Raw genomic sequence first — 27074 nt, forward strand, 5'->3', positions numbered from 1 at the left:
AGGGAGGCTATATGCACTGAAAAAGTGTAAAAGTACTGCACTCAATTTTCCACCAAATTTAGAAAACTCAACAGCGGTGACAAGATTGGAAAAGGTCAGTTTACATTCCAATTCCAAAGAAGGGCAATGCCAAAGGATGTTTAAATTACTGCACCATTACACTCATTTCACATGCTAGCTAAATTATGCTCAAAATCCTATAATCTAAGCTCCAGCAGTATGTGGACTGAGAACTACCAGAAGTACAGGCAGGATTTCAAAGAGCTGGAGGAACTAGAGATCAAATTCCAACATATGCTGGATCATGGAAAAAGCTAGGGAGTTCCAGAAAAACATCTACTTCTCCTTCATTGACTATACTAAAACATTTGATTGTGTGGATCACAACAAATTGTGGCAAGTTCTTAAAGAGATGGGACTACCAGACCATCTTATTTGCCTCTTGAGAAACCTATATATGGGTCAAGAAGCAAAAATGAGAACAGGACGGAACTACTGATTGGTTCAAAATTGAGAAAGGAGTTCACAAAGCTGCATAGTCACCCTACCCATTTAACTTATATGTAGAGCACATCATGAGAAAGGCGGAACTAGATGAATCAAAAGTTGGAATTAAGATTGCTGGGAGAAGTATCAACAACATCAGATATGCAGATGATACCACTCTAATGGCAGAAAGTAAAGGGGAACTAAAGAATCTCTTGATGTGGGTGAAAGAGGCAAGTGCAAAAGTTGGCTTGAAACTCAACATTAAGAAAACTAAGATCATGGCATCTGGACCTCTCAATTCCTGGTAAATAGATGGGGAAGAAATGGAGATAGTGATAGATTTTATTTTCCTGGGCTCCAAGATCACCACAGATGGGGACTACAGCCAAGAAATTAAAAGACACTTGCTCCTGGGGAGGAAAGCTATGGCAAATCTAGACAGCATACTAAAAAGTAGAAACATCACCCTGCCAACAAAAGTGCATATAGTCAACACTATGGTTTTCCCAGTTGCAATTTATGGTTGTGAAAGCTAAGCGCTAAAGAATTGAGGCCTTTGAACTATTATGCTGGAGAAGACTCCTGCGAGTGCCGTGGACTGCAAGGCAATCAAATAAATCAGTCCTAGAGATCAACCCTGACTGCTCTTTAGAAGGCCAGCTCCAAGTTGGGTTCATTGAGGAGCAAGTGAACCTAAGGCCTCTTTAAAAATATAGAATATAAAATAATAGGATGGGAAGGGACCTTGGAGATCTTCTAGTCAACCCCATGCTCCAGCATTCGGGAAAAATGGCTGTCCAACCTCTTATTGAAAGAGGTACAGCAGTTTGACTAAAAGTCCTTGAGGTACAACAGAGCATTTAATGAACATTTGAAGTTACAACAGACACCCCCCGCCCCAAGTTACATACAATCCATTCCAAAATTATGAAATTATGCTGCAGACCTGCAGTCATTCACCATTATAACACACCAGAGCCACTGTAGTGCCCTCCCACCTCTCTCTTCTCATCTCACCCCACTGGAACCTTGAGCTCGAGTCTGCTCCCTGCAAGCCTATCCTCACTACACTTACCTCATGTTATAGAGTATCAAATCAAGGCCCGCGGGTCGGATCCAGCCTGCGGGGTGCTTAGATCTGGCTGTCAGGACTACCCTGAAAATAGTGAAGGACCAGCACACAGTGCATCCACCAGAGAAAACAGAGCTTGGGAGGCCTGTACATGGCCCTCCTGGACTCCATTTTCCCTGGCAGAGGGCTACCCCCCAGCCCCACCTGGGCCACCACAGGTGCCCCCTGACACGAGTGACTTCAAGCTAGTCATGTCCACCCTGGCCACACCCACTCCGGCCATGCCCATCCATACCCCAAGGTCAACACAACCCTGATGAGCCCCTCAATGAAATAGAATATGACACTTCTGTTATAGAAGGAGGGAGTCTATGTATCCCCAAGTCACAGGTCCACATTCAACCACTATTTTGTCTTATTCACTGTCAGGCAGGAAGAAATTGGCAGATGCCAGACAAAACTGATTTGTTTTACTGCTTTAGAGAGGTTTGCATAGTGCTGTAGAAGCTTCTGAATGCTGCAGAATGTGTCCATACCACTGCACAGATCTTTTTATGGCAGTGAAGAAATTTGTTCCCAGAACTTATGGCAGTGTCCAAATGCAACCGCCATTCTGTGGGTGGCACAAAATGGCAGCTGCTTTCAGAATTCCACCAGCTGTGCAAAGAAGTAAGGAATTCCAGCATTCTGAAAGGCCTTGGAGCTCTTTAAAAGATAAGTGAGGACAAAAGTGTTTTGTGTGATGGGAATCAGACCTAAGGCTTGGGAGGACCCAATGGGAATCGGAAAAGGCCTGTTGGAATTATGCACAGGAAGTGGAGCATGGAAATGGTAGAGAAGGGTGGTGGTGGAAGAGAAAGGTGAGGCTGGGCCTGTGCTATGCCTCTTGCTTAATAACCCTCGTTTAATGATTCACTGGGAAAAATAGGGATGTGGAGGCCATTATATAAGATGTTTCACCTAATGATTGTCTCATCATTTGACCATAATGGGAAGGCTCCAGTACAGTCACATCTCAAGACTACTCCATTTTTACAACTCTGTAGTTCCTTAATTTGAGGTAGAGTTGGGGCAACTTGATGGAGCTGAGCATTTACTGGCCAGATGCCCTTCCTGACACCATGCGAAATTCACAACATTTTTTTTCCTTTGCGCCCTAGGAGAGAACATCTGCCAATATCTAGGATTGCACTCTCAACCTTCTGAGTGGGACTACCTTTATATAAATTGAAACAAATCATTGCAAAACAACCACACAATGAAAGGTTTCAGAAGCCAGACTTTAGCATTCAACTGAAAGTCTAAAATGATTGGTATTTAAAGCAAGTCATTCAAACTCTGTTCATCTCATACTCTGACTACTGCAATGTGATCTATATAGTGCTACCCTTGAAGAGCATTTGAAAGCTTCAAACTCTGTGGAGTGCAGCAATGCATGCAATCTTTAGGGTCCCTACATTGCCCAAATTACACCATTGTTCTGCAAGGTGTACTGGCAGCTGGTTTGCTCCCAAGTGCAATTCAAGATGTTTATCGTCACCTGCATGTCATGGCTCCGGATAACTTAACTCTTAACCCTATGGAATAGGCCTGCCCCACTTGTGCCAGCAGAGGAAGCTTGCTGCAGATATCATGAGTCAGAGAAATTTCACTGGTGGGGTCCAAGAGAAGACCCTTCTCTGCTGTGGCCTTGGCCCTTTATGAAATCTTGCCCCTTGAGATGAGATTGCCTCCCACCATCCTGATCGTCCCGAAAAACTTGAATATCTGGCTCTACCACTTGGCTTGGGGCCCCAATGGGAAGTATCACACAAGGAAGTGGTTGATTAATAGCAGCTCCCACCTTCCCATCCCCACAGGACATTCTACTCTCTTCCTCTCCATTTTTGAGTTATAACCTGTATTTTTATATACACACCCACATGCACACACACACACGTGCATGCATGTATGTACGTTGTATGTATGTATGTATGTATGTATGTATGTATGTATGTATGTATTACATTTGTTTGCCTCCCATTTCACTACATGGCAACTCTGGGCAGCTTACACCATCAAACTAAAAGTGTGTGTGTGTGTGTGTGTGTGTGTGTGTGTGTGTGTGTATGATTTTATTTTGATGATGTAAGCTGCCCAGAGTTGCCTTGTAGTGAGATGGGAGACAAACAGATTTAATTAATAAATAATTAAAATTTAAAAAGCAATATAAATGCAAGGCAGTAAGGCTTACCTCTGCATGAAATACCATTGGAATTGTTTATTTGATTGCACGTATCAGAAGATTTGGCTTTTTTAAAGTGTTTACTCTTGAATATCTGAGAGTCTGAAGCTAAGTCTTCTGCCTGGAAGACAATGAAAAAACAATTTCAAAAGAAGTTAACAATATATTTAAACTAGCAAAGCTGGTGAAGCAAATAGTAAAACAATTGTAAGACAAAATAGTACTTAGAACTGTATCAAAGTGTATTATTTACAAACATATTTATAAATAAAAAGAACTGTATTTAACAGTAAATAATCTTTCACTCACATGAGGAAATAGCAGAATGCAAAGAAAGCTTTGAAGTTTATAGAAATACCAAGAAATCTTCTTTACAAGATATAAATAAGAAATGAGGAATAAGTGCATTATTTCAGTAACTGAGTTAATTCAGTAAGCACAGTATATTCAGAAGAAATGGAAAAATAATCAGGAATGTGATGATGGATTTCTTAAAAGGAAGCACCTATCCTGTTATATCCTGCAAACTTTATTGGAAATCACCACCACGCAATGAATAAATATTTTAGGTTTTAATAATTATTGATAACAAATAATATTTTTCTGAGAAAGGTGCAGGAGAGAAGGAAAGAAACTGCCTTCCTTCCTCCCAATTTTCTCTCCTGTCTAACCCTCTTTAACTATAACCCTCACCATTATTCATTTTTTTACCCAGTTGGCAATAGGAGATTGACACTACAGATATTGGACTATATAGGTAGTTCTCATTCTGTATGTAAAACTGGAACTGACAGCCTGGTTCTTAAGCAAAGGAGCTGCTTCCTTCAGCTTTCCCTTGTTTACAGACCTGTTAAGTATCATACATGCAAGGATTAGTTGAAAAGTTACTTTTTCTTCACATGGTAATTGTAACTGGTCACTAAATGAGGACTAATTATATTGCCGACTAGTCTTCAGAACATTATAAGGTTCTATATGTCTAGAGTCAAGATGTCAATCTGGCCCACATTTGGGGGCACATTTGAGGGAAACAAAAGAAAAAGAAACGGAAGCTAATTTTTAAATGCCTATCCATAAAATTCATTAGAGATAAATAGAAACTTCTTTAGAATTCATGTTATTCACAGATAAGAGTAAAAATTCTGCATTTTATCTTGGCTCAAAAGTACTACAAGGGTATGGTAGGATTCAGGCAGCCCAGTAAAAATTTTAATCTCTGGACCACAATCTTTATGTTTCCTGAAGAAAAGCTACCTTACAATTGTTGTTCTTTAATTCAGTTATTTTAATCTTATAAAAGGGATGTTGCTTTCCACCTTTAAAAGCTACTTATACATTGTTTCTTTTAAAAAGTTCCTCAAATGAAATCTCCTGTAGAATGAAAGCAGTGTATACACTTCTGCATACATACTTTTTATTGTAACACATATAAAATTATTCCTATTGCATTTTAGAATCAGACTATTATATTGCTATGATGTAATTCGGCACATTATTTAATAAAAGTCAAACTGCTGTTTGAAATTTTCAAGAATGGATGCTGAGCCAGAATATTTGTCTTTTGTAAATCTTGATTATCTGCAAAATCTTACATTGGCTGGTTATAGTCATACCTCCAGGACCCAGTAACCTGTAGAATAGAATAAACAATTTAGTCCAGTTGATGTTTAATAAATGTATTTAATTATTAGCAAGTACTGAAAGTAGCTTTTATGAACTCATGAAGAAAATGCATCATTTCAAGTATTAAATACTGAGGCTTCATATTTGAAATGGTATAGGGTCTCCTTCTTGAACAGGGAATTGGACTGGAAGACCTCCACTCAGAATCAATCAACTCCGATTTATTGCTATTGATTTTTAGGATGACAGCAGTATTGCAGAACATTGATAGGGGTGGGAAAGAATGTCACCCAATTAAAACTACTCTATATACACTTGTGACAGCTGGCAATCACATTAGGGTGTCATGTAAACACCAGCCTTAACCTATCAGTAGCAGATGAGGGAAAAGGAGATTAACTCCAGGATTATTTGAGCATTTTCTCCTAGTCAACAATATTTTATAAGCAGATTTAAGTGGATTCTTTGGGATTAACGCTCACAACTAAGACCCTCTAAAGCAATTGTCTTCTTGGTATCCTAGTTTTTTTTTGGTCTTCTGTTACACAGATGATAGAAAATGGTAAGAAAGGGCTAAAGAAAAGTAAGCAATTCTGTTGATAATGGTACGATTTTGTATTATAAAGTATTTGAAATAATAATAGTTTCATTATATTATACATACCATCAAACTTAAAATATGAATTAGATAATCACAGAAACATGACTAAGTTACAAGCCTTGGTATACAATCCCCATTATAACTGAATTCATACAACCCAACAATCAAACGATTTGCTCTATGGCTAAAGCATGATATGTGAGTCAAACCTATGTATATCTTCAAAACTTACATGTTCTGCTTCTTTTCTGCCACATAAAAGATGCATACAAACCACAACCACATAAAATTACAGCTACAGGATATGACGCCAAGTTAGTTGATTTCTTAAAATGCAGTTTCTATGTATGAGATTATTGATAGAATAGAATAACAGAGTTGGAAGGAACTTTAGAGGTCTTCTAGTCCAACCCCTCCCCCACCACTTCAGGCAAATGGTTATCTAATCTCTTTTTAAAAACTTCCAGTGTTGGAGCATTCACAACTTTTGGAGGCAAGTTGTTCCACTGATTAATTGTTCTAACTGTCAGGAAATTTCTCTTTAGTTCTAGGTTGCTTCTCTTTTTGATTAGCTTTTACCCAGTGTTTCTTGTCTGCCCTCAGGTGCTTTCGAGAATAGCTTGATTCTCTCTTCTTTGTGGCAACCCCTGAGATATTGGAACACTGCTATCATGTCACCCCTCGTCCTGCTTTTCATGAAACTGGACATATCCAACTCCAGCAACCGTTCTTTATATGTTTTAGCCTCTAATCCCCTAATCATCTTTGTTGCTCTTCTCTGCACTCTTTCTAGAATCTCAACATCTTTTTTTACATTGTGGCGACCAAAATGGATGCAGTATTCCAAGTGTGGCCTTACCAAGGCATTACAAAGTGGTATTAACACTTCACGTGATCTTGATTTTCTCCCTCTATTTATGCAGCCTAGAACTTTTAAAAATATCACCGGCTACGGCAAATCTCCTTCCCAAGCTGAAGGAAATCAACAACTGGCAGATGACCTAAATGTGTTTTACTGCAGGTTTGAAAGGAAACTACAGCCACCAATCTTAACAAGCCCCATCTCGGACACACCAATAGTCGAACCTCCCACAACTGACCCCAATTCATTGGGTTCACAACCCCTGGTGATCACAGAAAAAGAAGTTCAGGATCTATTTCACAGACAAAAGCCAGGAAAAGCACAAGGGCCAGACAAGGTATCTCCTTTTTGCTTAAAAGTCTGTGCTGACCAATTGACCCCCATCTTCACTGAACTCTTCAATAAATCACTAGTTTGCTATGTTCCTTCTTGCTTCAAATGCTCTACTATCACCCCAGTGCCAAAGAAGCCCTCCATCAAGGAACTGAATGACTACAGACCAGTTGCTCTAACATCTGTAGTTATGAAAAACTTTGAAAGGCTTGTGCTGTCCCACCTGAAAACCATCACAGATCCACTGTTAAATCCCATGCAGTTTGCATACTGAGCAAATAGATCAACATGTGATGCTTTTAATATGGCTCTGCACTACATCCTACAACACCTTGAATATCCAAATACCTATGCAAGGGTCTCTTTATAGACTTTAGTTAAGCATTCAATACCATAATTCCAGACATTCTTCTAACTAAACTAAACCAGCTAGTGGTATCTGAACACACTTGTAAGTGGATCATAAGCTTCCTAACAGACAGGAAGCAGTAGGTGAAGCTAGGCAAAATTACATCTGATACCTGTACAATTAGCACAGCCCCCACCCAAGGCTGTGTGCTGTCTCCACTTCTCTTCTCCCTATATACCAATGACTGCATCCAAATGATCCATCTGTTAAACTACTGAAGTTTGCAGATGATACAAGTGATTGGTCTCATTCGAGACAACGTATATAGACAGGAGGTTGTACAACTTGCCTCATGGTGTTACCAGAACAATCTGGAACTGAACACACTCAAAACCATAGAAATGGTGGTAGACATTAGGAGAAACCCTCCCATACTCCATCTCTTACACTACTAGACAACACAGTATCAACAGTACAGACCTTCAAATTTCTAGGATCTATCATATCTCAAGACCTAAAATGGACACCTAACATCAAACACGTCATCAAAAAAGCACAACAAAGAATGTTCTTTCTGCGCCAACTCAGAAAGCTCAAACTGCTCAAGGAGCTGCTGATACAGTTCTACAGAGGAATTATTGAGTCTATCATCTGAACCTCTATAACTGCCTGGTTTGGTTAACAAAAAATTTAAAAAAATGTTAGTTTAAACTCATATAACTTGCTGGACAACATTTAAAATTCACGGAATGACTATTATGATTAGAAGTAATACTTTGTTTTAAAAGTATAGCACAAAAGGAAAGAGAGAGCACAATGAAAAATGTGCATACCTGCACAGAAATTTAAGCATGTAAGAAAACAGGTATCTTTGTAGCAAAGGGTGTGGATGAAAGAAATTGTTACAGAAAGCAGTAACTAAAAGTCAAAGGAGCTATCACCAAGCCACTATGTTGACAGGCAACAAATTTTGTCATGCCTTTTCACTAACTTCCTATTTCTAAAGGTTAGGGGAAAGGTTCGGAGATTGATTGGATTTTACCCAACAAGGCAAAATTTGTCGACTAGATTAAAATAATAGTCAAAATGATTTAGAAATGCTAAACAACTCAACCAAAATATTTACAATTTTTTTCCACAGCTGATTTCCCCTTCCGCGCTATTTTTTTTAAGTGCCAAAATTCCAAAATTAGTTTCGGGTCATGACCAAATTGGGTTGTGACCAAAGTTATAGAGTGAATTATGGTTGTGACCAGAGGTTCTACTGTATATATTTAGAAAGTTAGAACTTAGTTCTTTCATATTTGAAGAACAGGCACACTAATTTTTCCCTTAATCTGTGCAGACTATTCTACTGTCATTTGGATAACTAGAGAATTCCAGATTATGGAGGATAAGATTTTCAGAAAGATTTAGACTTCAAGGCTAGCTGTATCTATTAGGTTGATATGCTAACTTAAGGCAGAAAATGATTATTGAATAATCTTATGTTATATTTACAGAGAAGCAAATAATGGATAGCAGATAAATGATTCATAGGGAACAATCCTAAAATGAAAGGCTTAAGAAATGATATAGAAAAATGACCAAAGGGCAATGTAATCGCACTGTTCAAATACCTGAAAAAATGTCACATGAGAAGAAATGCCAAGACCTATTCTTACTCACTGCAGAATATAAAATGTAGAATAATGAATTTAGATTACAAAAGGACCAATTCTATTTGAATGTTAGGAGTGGGGAAAATCCTTCTTCATAGTTCAGTAGTGGAACTAATTAGCCTAAGAGATGATGATCCCCTTTATGAGTATCTGCTCAAGCAGAAAATAAATATCAATTCTTTAGAAGGCATTAATTTGGATGCCAGCATTAACTAGCAAGGCTGTCCTTTCTAACTTTAAAATTCCATGATTCTAGAAACCACAAACTTAATTTCAAGTAAAGTTTTTGTTTTGAAAATAAAACCAAATAAATGCTATAAAAAGAATGCATAATCAAAACTTTATTTGCCTAGCCAACTAAATCAGGAAAGCACGAAACAGGAACAACTCTACTCTATGCTTTGCAACTCCACATGCATTTCTTAATAAAATTTCTGACCAGAAAAAATTGGTCTGTTATCATTCACTTTCCTTACTGACAAAGAAGATATATCCGTTTTTTCCCCTCCCCTTTGGAACCTCAATTTAGCAGACAGAGAAATGCCTTCCTGCAGGCAAGAACGAACAATCTTGACCAATTACAGAGACTTGTTGTGGGCTATGAATTATTTTCCAAACATAAAAGGAAAATGGAAATTGGCTATCCATATATTAACAGGTTAAAACAAGCTAACTTGCAGATGGATGGGATCAAAGTGCCTTATCTGAGTCACCCTAATTCCTCTCCAGGGCTGCTTTTCCTTGATGTGCATTTTTCCCTTGAAGCAGAACTCATATATCAAAAACATATCACACCACATCAATATAACAGAGAAGACAAACATACATTCTTCATATATTCCCTATATCTTTTTAAGTTTGCTACTCTTTTTCAGGCAGATATGCAAATTAGTTTTTTTCAAAAAGATTTATGAACAGATAGAGCGTTGGGCTTACCTGAAATGCATCTTCTACTTGTACGGGAGGAGAATCCAAAGCATGGGCTGTCTCCTGCTTCCTTGCTTAAAGACGGAGTCAATCAAAGTTTAGTCCAGCCTCCTTTCCACTGCGCATGCCCAGTTTTTGATGAAGGCTGATGATTGACTTGGAGAGTTCTTTGGTGCTCGTTCTTGATTGTTCTGAGCTCGGGATTAACTATCTAAGGGTGGGATTTGGATTCTCCTCCCATACAACTAGAAGATGCGTTTCAGGTAAGCCCAATGCTTTTTCTCAGTTGTACAGGTCGGAGAATCCAAAGCGTGGGAAGTACCCAAGCTTTTGTGATACATATCTTGATCCATCTGCCTATGGTAGATGGTGAAACTCTTTGTCCCAATGAACTCGGTCTAAATGAAACGAACAATGCTTCTGTTTTTCTAATGGGCCTTGCTCTCTTAACATAAATGCATATAGCTCTCCTAACATCCAAGGAGTGCCACTTCCTTTCTAGGCTATGGACCAGTTCTGCGCAGAAGTCTGGGAGTACTAACTCTTGTGCTCTATGGAACGTAGAATTGATCTTTGGGATCTTTGGGTCTAAACTTAATACTACCCTATTTGGGTGAACTATACAGAGGTCCTCCCTCACAGATAATGCTGCCAACTCTGAAATTCTTCTGGCTGATGTAATGGCTATTAGGAAGGCCACCTTAAGGGTGAGTGAAGGTAGTCCTAATGACCTCAGCGGTTCAAAGGGCTCAGTCATGAGCGCCCTGAGCACCCTTGTCAAGTCCCAAGCAGGGTACCTGTGTATCACTGGTGGCTTTAGATTGGTTGCTCACCTGATGAACATGCGGTTTAGGGGGTGTTGTGAGAGGGACTCTGAGGTCCCGCAACCCAACACTGAAGCTATCGCTGCTACCTGCCTCCTTAAGGTGTTAGGGGTTAAACCTTTCTCCAGGCCTTCCTGGAGAAAATCCAGCACTTGAGTAATTAACACTGTGGTTGGATCTATTTGTTTCTTGGAACACCAGGTTCCAAATGCTCTCCAAGTAGCATCATAAATTCTGTTGGTTGATGGTCTCCTGGATGCCTGGAGTGTCTGTATTACCTTGTCTGGGTACTCTAAACGCTTTAGCATGGTTCTCTCAAGTGCCATATGGTTAGTTGCAGCCATTGTGGCTCTGGGTGCAATATGGCTCCCTGACTCAGTTCTACCTTGTCCGGGGGAATTCTCCATGGTCTTGATACTGACAGATCTACCAGATCTGCATACCAAGACATCCTGGGCCAGTGAAGTGCTACCATTAAGACCTCCACCCCCTCTTCTATCACTTTCTTGATTATCCTTGGTACCAAGGGGAGCGGGGGGAATGCGTAGAGCAAACCCCTTGGCCATGCTTCTCAGAGCGCATTGGTTCCTTCTGCTCCCTGTGTTGGGAATCTCAAGTAGAATCTTGGGAGTTGTGTATTTGCTGGCATCACAAACAAGTCCAGGACTGCTTTCCCGAATCTGTGCTATAGTTCCCTGAACAGGTCCGGGTGTAGGCGCCATCTGAGTGGTCAACCATTGTTCTGCTGAGCCAATCTGCCTGAACATTTTCCATTCCCGATATGTGTTCCACCCTGATCGATAGAAGGTGCGTCTCTGCCCAGAGGCCCAATCGCTCGGCTTCTTGCATGAGCGCTAGGGAGTGAGTACTGCCTGCCTGTTGATATGAGCCTTGGTGGTCACGTTGTCTGTCAGGATCAACACATGCTGTTCCACTATCACTGACCTGAAGGCCCTTAGAGCCAGGTGAGATACCCTGAGCTCCAACCAATTGATGTTGTTCTTGAGGTCTGACTGAGACCACTGACCTTGTGTAATCTGGCTCTGACAGTGGGCTCCCCAGCCTAATAAACTTGCATCTGTTGGGATAGTCAGTTGGGTGGGTTCCTTGAACCCACGTTCCCTTGTCACTGCGGGTGATCTCCACCACTGGAGTGACTACTTCATTCGGGGGGGGGGGACTCATATCGTAGTTCCTGTATTGCCCTTGCCTGCTCTCTGGTAAGGTAATAGGAACCACTGCAATGTCCTTGCGTGCAGCCTGGCCCAAGGTACTATCGAGATGCATGATATCATCTTCCCTAGTATTTGTGACAGCAAGTCCAGGGACACCCCGGAGCTGTGCTCACTTGATTTATCAATGACCTTATGCTGTCCTGCCTTTCCTGTGTCAGGTAAACCTCGCAGGAGTTGGTGTCTATTACAGCTCCTAAGTGTTGTAATTGCCTGGCGGTTCTAAGTGGCTCTTTTCAAAATTCACCGAAAAGCCATGCTCTTGTAATGTCTGTATCGTGGTTTGTAGATCGTTCTGTGCTCTTAGAGTCGGCATTGACTGTATTAATATGTCGTCTAAGTAGCACTGGACCCGTATGGGCTTTGTCCTGAGGAAGACTGCTACTGCTGCCAAGACCTTGGTGAAAGTCCTCGGCGCTGAGGCCAGGCCAAATGGTAGAGCCCTGTACTGGTAGTGTCTCCCTGCATAACAAAACAGCAGGAACTTCCGATGCCTCCTGGTAATAGGTATGTGTAGGTAAGCATCTGTGAGGTCTACTGATGTCAGGACATCCCCCTCCCGTATGCTCCCTAGTATAGCTTGCAGGGACTGCATCTTGAATCTCCTGTATACTATGTGCCTGTTTAGTAATTTGAGATCCAAAATTGGTCTTCAGCCCCCCCGATGCCTTCTGAACAACAAACAGGTTTGAATAGAACCCTTGTCCCTGTTCGTTCTCTGGTATCACTTGTACCACCTGAATGTCCAGCAGATGTTGAACTGCTGTTTCCATAATTACCCTTTTGGTTCTGTCCCTTGGTGTTGGGCATCTTCTGAATGAGCTCGGGGGTATGGAGATGAATTCCAGAACTAGGCCTTTTCTTAATGTGTCTAGGACCCACTTGTCTGTTGTGGTCGACACCCATCGGTTGGTGAATAGGCCCAGCCTCCCGTCAATAGGCGCATTGTTCCGGCTGTCACTTTGTATGCCAGAAGGCCCTACCAGTCAAACTCTGGAAGGGACGCCTTCCCTGGGACCGTTGTCCATCCCTATCTCTAAATCCTGACCTATCTGGATGTCTAGTAGGGGTCTGCGTGTATTGTCTCTGTGTGTATGGAGAGTGGCTGAAGCCACCCCCCAAGATAGGAAAGGGCTGTTGCCGTGTATATGGAGAAGGTCGCCTATCTGCCTGACCAAGTTTCCTGGATAAGATCTTCCTCTTGTCCTTGGTTTCAATCAGTAATGGCTCAATGGCCTCCCCAAAGAGTTTGTCCCCTTTAACTGGAGCTGATGCCAGTTTCCATTTATGTTTCAGATCTGCCTGCCAGTGGCAGAGCCAAACAAGTTGCCTTGCAGCCACTGAAGCTGCGATGGCCTTAGTTGTGTAGTTGACCCCATTAAGTGTGGCGTCTGCTATGAACTCTGTTGCAGCAGTTATTTTGTTCAAATCCTGTTGCAATCAAAGAACGCCAGGTGGCATCCTTTCCTGCATCTGTTCAATCCATATCAGGACTGCTCTGCTGAAAAATGCCATGGACGTTGCCTTTACCTCCTATACCACGGCCTGGTGAACTTTTTGTAGGGTTGTTCTGTTTTCTTATCCTCCCCTTTAGACCATCCTCAGCTTCATTAGCCAACACTGTAGCAGACGTGGAGGCTGCCACAGGGCTGTCTATCGTGGGAACTGGGAATAGGTCTGCTAGTTCCGCATTATAAAATTTCCTCTCATTCCCCCCTGGCATTGGGAAAATAACTGGTGTGTCCAACTGACCTTCCACCACTTCCCTGAACAATTCAGGTGAAGGTATGGATTCACTTTCAACCTTGGTTCTGGCAAAAAAATCTATCTTTGGGATCAGATGGTTGTAACTCAGACCCTTCTGTCCCTGTGATTCTCCCCAGGCCTGTTGCTATCTTAGCCTTCCCCAGCAGTATCTTAAACAGCTGGTGACAAAATAGACCTGTGAACATTGGAGTTTCCTGTTCATTAATTTCCTCATCTGAGAAAACTGACTCCTTATATTCTTCCTCTCTTGAAACAGAGGCCTCACTGTGAGCGTCTGATCTACTGGAACTGTCTCCCTGGAAGCCCAGTTCCTCCCTTACTCCTCCTGCTCGAGTAGAATGATGAGCATCCTGTCTCCTCTCATTATATACCAGGCTGGCTCTGTTACCCTGACTGTCCCTGAATTCTGCCATTTCTTTCATCATAGCCCTCATTTCCTCTTTAAAGGACTGTCTCCCTGACTTCCAACTCTGTGGAGGAAGAGCTAGACTCTGTAGAAAATCTCTTTCTCTTGGGGAGGGCTCTTCATTGCATGCCTAAGAGCACTGTCTTTCTGATTCACTCAATTCTTCGTTCACAGGCTAAAAAGGCTGATCTTCTAGTGTAGCGCTCCTTTCCTGATACTTCGCTTTCATTGGTTTGCCTGTTGGAGTGCGGGAATTTCCATTCTTCTCCGCCTCCTTTCCCGCCCTTGGGAAACATTTCTCAATGGCCCTTTGTCTCCTTAATGCCTCCCTCTCATCTGCCTTGGGCACCCTGCTGAGAGGCCTTTCTGAAGCTCTCCCAGACTCTCTGGGTTCCTTTGTGCTTTGCTCTCTGTTCAAACTGGGGGCAGGGGATTCCTGTTCCTCTAGGCTTGCCTCTGTTTCAGAAAATTCAGCCATAGTCTTTCCCTTTGGCTTTTGCTGATAGAGTATACTCAGACCTGCCTGAGCATGGACTCTAGCCTCCCTTTCCCCCAGGTAGGCTTGTATGGCTGTGATAGAAGCTTGCTCAGCCTAAGACTGAGTTTGCCTCCAATTAAAGAGAGCACTGGAGGCTTGTGCGGCTTCTGGTTTGTTTAACGAAGGCTCTGGGAAATCTGAGTTAATGTGCCCTCCTTCTTTGCTAGCCGATCAAGAGCCTGCCCACTCTTACTGAGGCTGCTGCCACTTATTCTCCTAACACCAAACAGCTATGTGGGCTTTCCCATCTTAGGATGAGGTTCCAGCTCTTTCGCTTACTCACAGTTTGCTGACTTTCACTCTTTCTCTTGTCTCTTTTTTTCTCAAAGAATCCAAAGCGTTGATCCTATATTTTCTATCTTTCTTTCTGAGCACTCTCTCTTCGTGTCCTCTTTGCATGAAGACGGAGTCAAAAACTGGGCATGTGCAGTGGAAAGGGGGCTGGACTAAACTTTGATTGACTCCGTCTTTAAGCAAGGAAGCAGGAGACATTTTGGATTCTCCGACCTGTACAACTGAGAGCACATTCTTTTTTCATTTTTTATCACACAAAAATGGCATGGCAATTATTTGTGCCACAGAGTACCCTTTTAAAAGTATTTCACTCAAGCTTAAAAATGCAAAGAACTAACAGCTCACATTAGATTTTAATTATTTTAGTAAAGCCTTTTACACTACTCAGATCCTAGATAAAGAGTGACATTAGGTCTGCCAAGGATTGGCAGATTGCCCTGTTGCCTTTTTTGCTTTTTCTCCAACAAACTAAATGTCATACTAAAATGAAAGTTTCAAAAGTAAATAAAAAATTGTAGAAAGGTCCACTATCATTTAGAACTATGCCCAGAGCTAGCTATAATTCCTTGGATCCTAACTCTGAGTACTCCTAAAACTTACAGTTTAGAGATTAATAATTCAATCACTATTATTATAAAGAAGGTAGGCCATAGAGATTGGAACTCTCTAGGAGGAAGTTTTGCTGTTTGACCACTATGTTACCTTGCAAAATATCTTTGCTATGTCAGTTTCCATTCTAGAAGTTATCTAAAACTGAATAAAGAGTAAATTAGAGCAAAATCAGACATGTATACTTATTAGTTATACTTACTACCCTGTTTCTCCAACAATATGGCCTCCCCCAATAGGAAGTCCCAGCATGTTTTATAGGCATGAAATGAAATTAAGCCCCTCCTCCCCAATTAAGGCCTATATTAAAACATGCAAAATGGGGGGAATGGTGGGGGGGCCTTGCCGTTAGGAAGTACTTTTGTTGCACACCTGGATATGATGCTGCCTGCGTTGACCCCGATACGAACTGCCCCACCAACACCGAGATCAATATCCAAACCATCACCGCCCGCCCGCCCGAAGATGCAAGGGGGGGAATTAAGTCACCCCCCCCCAAAAAAAGACGGCCTAGCCATTTTTTCAGGGCTCAAAAAAAAATAAGACCCGGCCTTATTATATGAGAAACACGGTAGTTATACTACATTATAACAATCCATTAAACATACTTTTATTCTTCTTAACAGTGCAGATAATCTGCAACCTACAGTCACAATTAGGACCACTAAGCAAGTCAGTTAAGTGAGCAGTGCCTAATTTTATTACTTTTTACCATGTTTAAGTGAACCACTACAGTTGTTAAATGAATCAAGCAGTTGTTAAGTATATCACTTCCACCATTAGCTTTGCTTGAAGGAAGCCAGCTGGGAAGATTGCAGATAATGATCAAATGTTCCCAAGATGTTGCAACTCTTCTAAATACATGCCAGTTGCCAAAACCCTGAATTTTGATCAAGTGACCCTAAGATGTTGCAGTGGTCATAAGTGTGAGTATGGATTATGTTGAGGTAATTCCCCGTTAGGAGAATGAGCACATACAGGGAGACATAGTGAGAGTAGTGAAAAATAACACACACAGCACACAGATACACTGTACAATAAATGTAGGTTTTTTTACTTCCAATAAATGTTTAAGCACAGTCCAAGATAAGCAGTCCAAGTCATTCACAGATAAAGCAGTCAGTGTTCAGTTCAGGAATAATCCAAATATCAAAGTCCAGTATCAAAAAACAGTTCAGTAACAGACTTACATCAACGATCAGTAACAGTCATTTAGGAGGAACGGCAACTGGGGACGAGCGGTCTGCCACCTCCAAGTGGTGTCCCCTGGATGCGCGAAGCCGTCAAACGCTGACCGTAACTGAGAGCAGACCCTCCGACGACAGGCCCACGCGACAGGCCGGCTGGAGTACTCAAATGCCGCATCAACATGGTGGAAACGCCCACTACAAAACACACGTCCAATGCTACCGCGTTCGGGGGAACCGACGGGCGCAGGAGACCATTGGCCTGCGCCAAAAATCAACGAAATGGTCCACGCGGAAAGCACGGCGCACCTGCACCGTGTGAGAAAGCTATGGCGGCTGCGTCCGGGTCCGATGCGCACGGAGACTATCCGATCCGTGTGAAAAAACGCAAGCGGGGAACAGAGGACTGCCAGACGCTCAAGGTGGCCACCTGGAACGTGGATTCGCTGACTGGACGCTCGACCGAGATCGTCAGGGCCATGCGGGACAGGAAGCTGGACATCTGCTGCCTCCAGGAAACTCGCTGGAAGGGCAACAAGGCTACGACTATAGACGGCTACAAGATCATATACACCAGCTGTAAGGAAAACCGCGGCGGTGTAGCTGTGGTTGTCAGTCCAAGCTGGCAAAGTTCCGTCGCAGAAGTTAAGCGCCTCACAGAACGACTGATGATAATCGTCGTAGCGATCGAGAGGCAGTGCCTACACATCTTGTCCGCCTACGCCCCTCAGACCAGATGTCACGAGGAGGAGAAGGATACCTTCTGGGAACTGCTCGACATCCAACTCAGGCAGATCCCACACGAAGACGACATCATCATCTCGGGCGACCTGAATGGTCACGTAGGACGGGACAAAAACGGACACCAGTGCCACGGTGGGCACGGCACAGGTGATACGAATGAGAGTGGCCAGAGGATCCTGGACTTTGCCGACTCCCATGATATGACCATCACGAATACCTGCTTCATTAGGCGAGAATCTCAACTCCTCACCTACCACAGCAGAAACGGGAGCCACCACACACAGATCGACTACATCATCGTACGACGAAGAGCCGCAAAAAACGTGCTCAACGCCAAGGTGTACCCGTACGAATCGAGCAGTCAGCACAGGCCGCTGATGGCGAAGATCAGGATCAGCAAGCCCAAGACCAAGATTGACAAAAGGAATGCAGATCAGCCACGAATCAAGTGGTGGAACCAGAAGAAGTTGGCGGGACCCCTCATCAAACCGGAGCAGTTCCTGCAGATGGTCGACGGGCCACAGGAAGCGTGGTCCATGCTGAAGAGCACTGTTCACACTGCCGGCTGCCAACAGCTTGGTTGCACCAAGCCAGGACGGAGACGCATCGAACGAGATACATGGCTCTGGACACCGGAAGTACAAGATGCTGTACACCTGAAGAAACAGCTTTACAAGGCCTTTCTTCAGGACAAGACCAGCGAGAAGCTCTGCGAATACAAGGCGGCCAAAAAGGCAGCCAAGAAAGCAGTAGCGACAGCCAGAAGCTCCACTACGATGACATCTACGAGAAGCTGAACACGCGAGAAGGCGAGAATGAGATCTACCGCCTAGCTAAAAGCAGACACAGGAAGACCCTGGACATTGACCAGTTTCATGGGATCAACGACGAAGGGGAAATTTGATCGTCAACCCCAGAGACGCTGCCGAGAGGTGGCGGCAATACTTCGAGAAGATCTCCACCGAGGAGTTCCCACACCCACGAACCCCGCGAGGTGACCCAGTTGAAGGCCCAGTCTCAGGCATTTATGCCAGCGAGGTCACCGACGCCATCAAGGCCATGAAAACGGTAAGGCAACAGGACCAGACGACATCCCTGCCGACTTCTGGAAAAAGGCACTACCGGGCTCGGCATTGTGGCTGTGCGAGCTGTTCAACAACATCGTCTCCACGGGAAAAGCGCCACACGACTGGTACCGCAGCACTACTGTTCCGATCTGGAAGGAAAGGGCAGCCCAGCGGACTGCTCCAACTACAGACCGGTCAGGTTACTGTCACACACTATGAAAATCTTGAACGCGTCCTTGATAAGCGCATTCGGGACATCGTCGACATCAGCGTCAACCAGGCCGGATTCATCAAGAACTGCGGCACCACCGACGCCATCTTCGGTGTGCGGATGCTGATGGAGGCTCACAGAGAGAAGAAAATCCCGCCCACACCGCCTTCCTGGACTTGGAAAAGGCCTTCGACCGAGTCCCGCACGATCTCATCTGGTACGCACTGCGAGATCACGGCGTGCCTGAGCTGCTCGTACAATGGGTCCAACTCCTATACAGATGTCACAAAAGCCGTGTAAGCGGCAGCTGGGATATCAGAGGAGTTTAATATCACCGTCGGCGTACACCAGGGCTCTGCTCTCTCACCACTGCTGTTCATTCTGGTGATGGACACAATTACACACGACCTGTACACGCCCGCCCCATGGACGCTGCTCTACGCCGATGATGTGTTCCCGGCCAACCTGTGCAAGGCTGAACTTGAGCACCTAGTCCAACAGTGGCACGACCGCCTCGAGCAGTTCGGGCCCGGCTGAACCTAAAGAAGTCCGAATACCTGACCACTGACAATGAAATGACAGGCTCCATCCACGTGAACGGGCAGGAGCTACCGCGCCTCCACCTTCAAGTACCTGGGAACTACTCTTGGGGAAGAAGGCCTACTACAAACTGAGGTGGCAGCCAGGATCAACGCAGCGTGGGGCAAATGGAAGTCCGTCACGGGCGTCCTCTGTGACAAGAAGATGCCGATGCGCCTGAAGGCGAAAATCTATAACTCTGTGGTGCGCCCGTGGCCATATACGGCGCAGAGTGCTGGCCGACGACCAAAGAAGTCGAAAGCAGACTCCAGATAATGGAGATGCGAATGCTCCGATGGTCGGTAGGCCTCACCCTACTCGATCGCGTTAAGAACGAAGAAGTGCGTAGACGGTTCAACGTCGTGCCCATCCCCACGGTCATGAGGCAGTCCCGGCTACGATGGTTCGGCCACGTGAGCCGCGCCAAGGAAGAATCCATCATCAAATCTGCAATGAAGGTGACTGTCGGAGGAGTGAGACCGCGTGGTAGACCTAAGCAACGCTGGATGGACACGATCAAGGCCGATCTAGAGATCGCGAAGGCAGACCCGACATACGTGGCAGACAGAGAGGTGTGGAAGCAGTACTCAAGGACATTAGCGGACCTCGCCCAAGCGCGAGACAAACGCTGAAGAAAAAGAAGAAGAAGAAGAAGAAGGAGGAACGGCAACTCTCTCCAACAGAAGAAACAGAGACTCACCGAGACTCTCTTCTGAGACTAAACAACCCAGGTTTCTGGCCATTTGCGGAACTACACCCAATTACAGTTTTATCATTTTCTTAAAGATATAGTATTAAAAGTATTAATACTTTTAATATATTAATATTAATATATTAATACATATTAAAATGTCTATCCTGGTTTATATATTTCCAACCCAAATAACTGTGAGGTGACTTACATTCCTAACAGATTACAAATAACTTTTTTTGGTTATATTGTAATTTTGAATGGTCACTAAACGAATGGCTGTAACTCGAGGATTACTGTATTTCTTGTACATTTTTAATGTTATGAGCAATTCACAACTTTTCCCCCCAAATTAAATCTACCCAGTGGGAAGATAGTAAGACAAGATGAGATGAGATTGGATGAGACAACCTTTATTGTCGTTTTTTTACTGTGAGCACACTGGCACACATTGAAAATGAAATTCTATTGACTGCTCTTAAAAGAAAGTATATATCTACCCATACACATACATAACACACATATATACATATACACATACATACATAACACAACCAGAAAATAAGCCCTAGCATGATTTTTGAGGGTGCTCATAATATAAGAAAATATTTATCTACCCATACACATATACATATATACATAACAGAACCAGAAAATAAGCCCTAGCATGATTTTTGAGGATCATCGTAATATAGCCCCTACCCCCAAAATAAGTCCCAGTTAGTTTGACAGTCAGATAGATGCATTTAGTACCATATTTTCCCCAAAATAAGACCTATTGTCCTATTGCATCTTTCGGAGCAAAAAATAATATAAGTCCCTGTCTTATTTTTGGAGAAATGGACACAAACACACACACACACACACACATACACACATTAATCACTGTCCATTTTGAATACACAGCACAAAGAAGAAATAGACCATTTACAAAGCTGATACTATATGGAACAAAACTGTGACTGAATCTAGATGTTCTGCTTCGGATACCATGAAGACCAAAGGTAAAAAGAACAGGTCATAAAGAACATGTGTAGCATCTCAGACAATACTGGATGGAAGGAAGCAAACTACCAATAATTTTTTCTGCCACCCTCCCCATTCTCTGCAGTAATGCTTCCAAACCAGACAGTAATGCAATATGATAGGATGCTCTTGATCATCCCTCTATAGAAAGTAGTAAGGACCAGGGAAGGAAGATGTACTTTTCTTATGTGACACAGAAAGTGCAGGTGCTGCTATGCCCACTTTACCAGAGTCCCACTGTTTAGCAACCAAGCAACTGATGGAGAAAGATTGTAAGCTGTGGATTTAGTTTACTATTGTTATAACTGGTTGCTGGATCTTCTTAGCTGTGGATGGCTAAAATCTTTTGATTCTGATTAAAAGAGGAAGCCAACATTTTGGAGCAAAGTATTAGAAACATATTTGAAAGGTCTCTAAATAAAACACGCCAATTTGGTCAGCTGTTCTCTGATAAAAAATCCTCTCAAATTACTTCTGAGATGCATACATGTGGAGAATGTTACCAAACTGCTGGAGCAACTTCACAAGAAGCTGAAAATGCAGAGAAGTTTATCACAGTTTTGGAAGAACCTTATATTAACTTTCACTACTATGGCTCAAATGTAAACCTCTCAACACAACTGAAAGAAGAACATGAAGAATAAAGACAAATTTGGGACTTTTTCTTTAAGGACATTAACAAGCTTGTGGATCTCATGATAAAAAGAAAGGCCTATAAGTCTTTGATAGAACTTCCAGAGAAGAAAAATATTTTACTCCCTAAAGATAAGCTGAAAATATTTTACTCCCTAAAGATAAGCTGAAATGAGTGATTTAACTTAATGAGCTAACTGGAATCAGGATGCATTTTTCTCTGCTTGATATATGCAACTGAAAGAAAGATTTAACTCAAAATCTGAAAATGTATTTGTTCATATATACTGCATAATGCTTAAGTAATTCTTAAAGTAGGCAAAGATGTTGAAAATATATTTGAGAGTACCCGTATTAAGAGAAAATTAAAGAAAATGATGTACCAATTTAAAGAAAAACTCTATATTAAAAGGAAAAAAATCTATAAGGGTAGTTTGGAGGGAGGGATCTAAACATAATATTCAAGTTTAAAGCCAGTATGTTAAGAAGTCAAATAAAAAGATGTATTAAAAAGTTTTTTAAAAAGTGGTTTTTTTAAGTTCAGTAGTTTGAAGGAAAGAAAAGGGTGGAAAAAGGATGTTTTTTTATCACTATTTTTCTGTAAGATCAAAGAATTTAAAAGTACAATAGTGACACTAAAAATAGTGACAATTCACAAAGATTACTAGGTGTAAATAGAAGATAAAGCAAGAATGGCTAAATTGATTATTTTATTCAAAGAGGAAAATATGTTCTTATTTGGATATCACTTCTAGAATTTGTGCTTGTGAAGAAAAAAAAATGAAACTTTGACCTTGATTTTGTTGTTTAGAAAGACTTGGTGTTATAGAAATAGCTAGTTATATATTAATGTATAAAAGCAAAAAGTTGAGGCTAGGGTGTGTTATCTTATACTGTGCTAAGAGTTGGAAGTCAATTCCCCCTTTTCTTTCCTTTTTGTCTTCTCGTATCTCACACCCCATTTTCCCCATTTTCTTTTTCCCTCTTTTTTTTTCTTTTCTTCTTTGTATTTTATACAGTAAAAATAAAAATGATAAAGAAAGAATATAATTATGAGAAATCTTGCAATTTCTGATCATACAATGAAAGATCCTAAAATATGACTTTTGGTATAAAAAGAAACATCAGAAATATCTCACATTATATAAGTATTCTAATTTATTTATTTTTTGCTGTAAAGAAAAGCAACCACTCTGATTTGTAAAGCATTTTGCATACTCTACCTGTAACTCTGGTTTACTTAGTAAAACATGTTTAAGGAAATCATGATGGAAGACAATAAAGGCACTTATAATAAACCATTAACCATGATTTCCAAACCTTAATGGCTAGATTGACATAACATGTTCCACCAAAATTAGACATACTCCAATATGACCCTATATGAGAAAAGTGTCCATGCTTGGCCTGTGCAACCCAGTTAAGTATAAGTAAATTGCAAACTATAGTAATGATATTTTAATGAATTAAGATGTTCATTTATTATCTAACAAGAATTATTTTCTTCTGAAGTAATGTTTGCATGAATTTACATGGACTGTTTATTAAATCACTTCCGTAAAACAGCTTTGGTTTCTAATACAGCATTACAGCTTTTGGGTGGATCAGAATGTGGCACTGGGTGTGAAAGGCCACTAAGTTATATAATTTTCAGGAGTCTGGAAATCATTAACACCAAATACTATATTATAATTCAGTGAGGTACTAAGTGCATTTTCTGAAACTGAAGTGTGTGAGTGTGCTTGTGTATGTGAAAATTAACTAGATTCACTTTAAGAGTCAAATTTTAATTTTAATCCAGGGTCTTCTATATGTGGTACATTGGCATAGATGACTAATAAATTTTTCAAATAAATACTCCAACTATGTTGAACAGTACTCGTTATTTAATCTATTGTCTTACCTAGCCAACAGTTTGCATTTGGATAAAGGCAGTTGTAAAATGTAGCTAATCTTGCACTATAATCAAGTTATGCCAATGCTGCCTTTGTTGAAGGAAGATGTTGACACAGCTATTATTTCAAAGATAAAGAAAATCAACATTGTATTACAAATGGAGAATTTAACCCAGCTATTCAAAAGTAACTTTTAACTCGAAGTTTTATTTATTACAATGTTCAGTAAAGAGAGAGTTAAACTGAATGGTAATTCCAATTTTAAAGTATAGTCAGACTACCTATCACAAGTCAATAAAGATCTTTGCTATGGTGACTAAGATAACTTGAGGGCATCCAAGTGGAAGCAATGATCTGTCTTAATATAAAGTGTCTATCTGAAAACTATGTCTACCCTGATTGTATCACAAAATCTATTCTATTAATAGAAAGCACTGCATAGAATATCATTCCCATGTTCTCAGGCCCTTTACATGCTATAAAGTAGTAATATTTGTTTATTATAAACTAGACCCAACATTTTTTTTCTTCTGTTCAATAATGTCGAATTTCAAGGACTGCCTGGACAAGTTCTTGCAGCTTTTTGTACAAGATTTTTCAGAAGTAGTTTGGTATTCCTTCCTAGAGTTGAGAAAAAAGTGATAAGCCTAAACTTATCAAGATAGCTTTGTGTCCAAATGGGACTAGAATTAAGTATCACCTGGTTTCCAGCCTGATGCCTTAATCACTGTAACAGAAGAAAACAAATTGCATCCAATGCAGAATTAATTAGATAAACTATTTGAGCCAAGGAATCCATTCATCTCACATCTCATCAGAACAAAGCCATTCATCTTCCTTCTTTTCTTTTTGCTTTGTTGGAGCAGACCAAACAAGTTTTCCAAGAGACATCATACTACATCAGCTTATGATATCAGTGGTTCCTGGCAAACAGAGATCCTCTTGATTCTATTGAGACTCTATCAAGTATAACCTGATAGCAAGCATTAGAGAAGGCTCATTCAGTTTGAGTCCAGGACACAGTAAAATAGAAGGGGGAGCTGCCAGGTTGAAAATAAGCCTTTTTAAATCCAGAAATGCATCCAGCATACCCTGCTAATTTACTTATTGTTAAAAAAGAAACCTGAACTTTCAGACAATCCACTGGAGTAAGAGTAGGAATTGTATCAAAATCTATTCTGTTACCCAAGTTTAATTCTTTAGGGTTTTTTTTTCCAGGATTTGTTCCATTGAACAAGGAGCAATAACTCATTATACTTCCTTAATAATGTCTGTTTAGAGCAACTGGATAGAGATCTACAAATTAAATCTTTCTTCAACTACAGAATGGTAATGGAATTCAGAGTTGAATTTTTTAAAAAAGTGGAGACCACACAACAGTTGGTTCTGCACAACATCCCTGTGGTTAACTACAATTTGCTTGATTAAACCAATTTCTGAGAGAGGCCAATATTTTTTTCATTTATTTTATTATTTATACGTATATACATACATGCATAGAAACTAGGAATATAATTCTGCTCAAAGTAAATATTTTTACTCTCAAGTGATTCAAAACGGAACACATAACCTACTGAAATGCTTGTTGTTAAAATGGATGGCACTTAAGTGTGTTTAATTCCACTGGATTGTGTCAAAGCATTTTATACATCTTGTAGGTGCAAATGACTTCTCAATCCACTTGTTTTATGACATTCAGGACAGACAAAGTGATAACGTATGAACAGATGGAATAATAACTTTCTTAAAAAGGAAAGTGTCAAACCAGAATTATTTGTAGAAACACATCAACTATGCAAAAATTCTTTTCTTATCGCTACTGCTATCGGCGGCAACATTGACAGAAATTACAAACAAGATTAAACCGAACATTTACTTCTTCGCTAACAAAAGCAGGATTGCGAATCAGCCGCGCGGAAAAGCTCATCTATCCTACTAGCTTCTCACGTACTGCTTGTGCAAGATGAAATATGCGAGTTGAGGGCAAAAGCACTACAGAAATTTTACCTTTCAGCCTCAGCTCCCCACTGGAGCGCGCTCGTTCGCTGACTCGCCAGACCGTCCAGCAAAGCAAAAGGCGCCCTACGGGAAAGTGGCTGAAGAAGCTTCAGAAATAAAGCCCACTCAAGAAAGGAAGCCTTCTTGGGCCTTCGCTCTCTTCAAAATGGTCCAATACAAAGCAGAAGTTCTGCGAAAGCTCTCTCTCTCTCTCTCTCTCTCTCTCTTTCTCTCCCTTCCTCCCTCCCCGGTCAAAGAACAAATTCCTTCGCTGCCTGGAAATCCAGCAAGCAGGTGGCTCCCTCTGGCTTTCGAGGCAGCAGATGGCTTCCGCGTTCCACCCCCAGACTTCCTGCCTGTTGGCTCGCCTTTCTCTTCTGAGTTTTCAAAGACGAAGGAGAAAACATGGTGATCATCCTGTATCTTTGAAAGGCTGGTGGACCTCGTTTCTGCAAAGAAAGAGTAAAAGGGGGCCCTTTACTTTCCAGCACCTGAAGGACAGCTGAATTCCTTGGATGGGTGATTAATAGGATATACCAATAGAGATAAGAGAACCCCAGCCAAGAACTCTCTCAATTCTTCCTCTCCGGACTTTGTGAACACCTGAAAAGAAGGGAGGGGTTGAGACCAGGGGCTACTCCGCTGCTCCTGCCCAAGAGCATAGCAACAGGCAAGAGGAATGAACTTGCAGGAAAAAAAAATGCGTGCACTGAAAAATGTGCAAGGAGGATTTTATTTTGCCTATGCATAGTAGCCCTATGTTGTAGAAATGCTTTTTCATTCCTCAACCTGTGGAATTCTACAGAGGTCCCCCTAGTCATCTGAACCTGCAAAGGAAGATAAAGCATTTCTAGTATGGACCATGAGGAAGAATCAGAGAATATTATTCTGATATTAATTGGTGATACTATTCACAAATGAACTACTAGCAAAATAAAGTCAAGATTCCTTCAAATTGAGTTAAATTACTACAAATCTTTTTGATTATGTGCCCTCAGGTCATTTTCTACTCCTAGTGATTGCATCCATATAATTTGCCTGGCAACAAGAAATATAATGGTGGATTGCTAATGCTTTCTTCTTTAATTTTGTTATGAATATTTCCTTATCTAATATCTACTCCTGGGATTTCTTGGTGGCCTTCTTTTCAAATAGTTTTTACAGCCAACCCTGAATAGCTTTCTGAAATTGGTGATGGTTGGGCAAAGTGGGTATGTGAGTACCACATATTC

At 41.5% G+C, this 27074-nt stretch overlaps 1 protein-coding gene across 7 annotated transcripts in view; it reads right to left on the reverse strand.

Moving 5' to 3' along the window:
* Positions 1 to 26440, reverse strand: part of TNS3 (tensin 3) — a 171844-nt gene extending 145404 nt beyond the window's left edge. For 5 of the 7 annotated variants that reach the window (XM_087916675.1, XM_087916677.1, XM_087916674.1 and 2 more), the window contains exons 1-4: positions 26380 to 26440; positions 25852 to 26291; positions 5378 to 5415; positions 3795 to 3906 (exon numbers count right to left, since the gene is read on the reverse strand). In XM_087916675.1, coding sequence (XP_087772801.1) covers positions 3795 to 3812 — 18 coding nt within the window. In that variant the 5' untranslated portion in view covers positions 3813 to 3906; positions 5378 to 5415; positions 25852 to 26291; positions 26380 to 26440. The remainder of the gene's footprint in view (positions 1 to 3794; positions 3907 to 5377; positions 5416 to 25851; positions 26292 to 26379) is intronic. The other 2 variants (XM_087916678.1, XM_087916672.1) reach the window with 1 other exon arrangement.
* Between the last annotated feature and the right edge of the window lie 634 nt (positions 26441 to 27074).

Source organism: Pseudonaja textilis, chromosome Z (assembly GCF_049901715.1).
Source record: "Pseudonaja textilis isolate UNSWEBS1 chromosome Z, rPseTex1.2, whole genome shotgun sequence".
In the NCBI taxonomy this organism is placed as follows: Eukaryota; Metazoa; Chordata; class Lepidosauria; order Squamata; family Elapidae; genus Pseudonaja; species Pseudonaja textilis.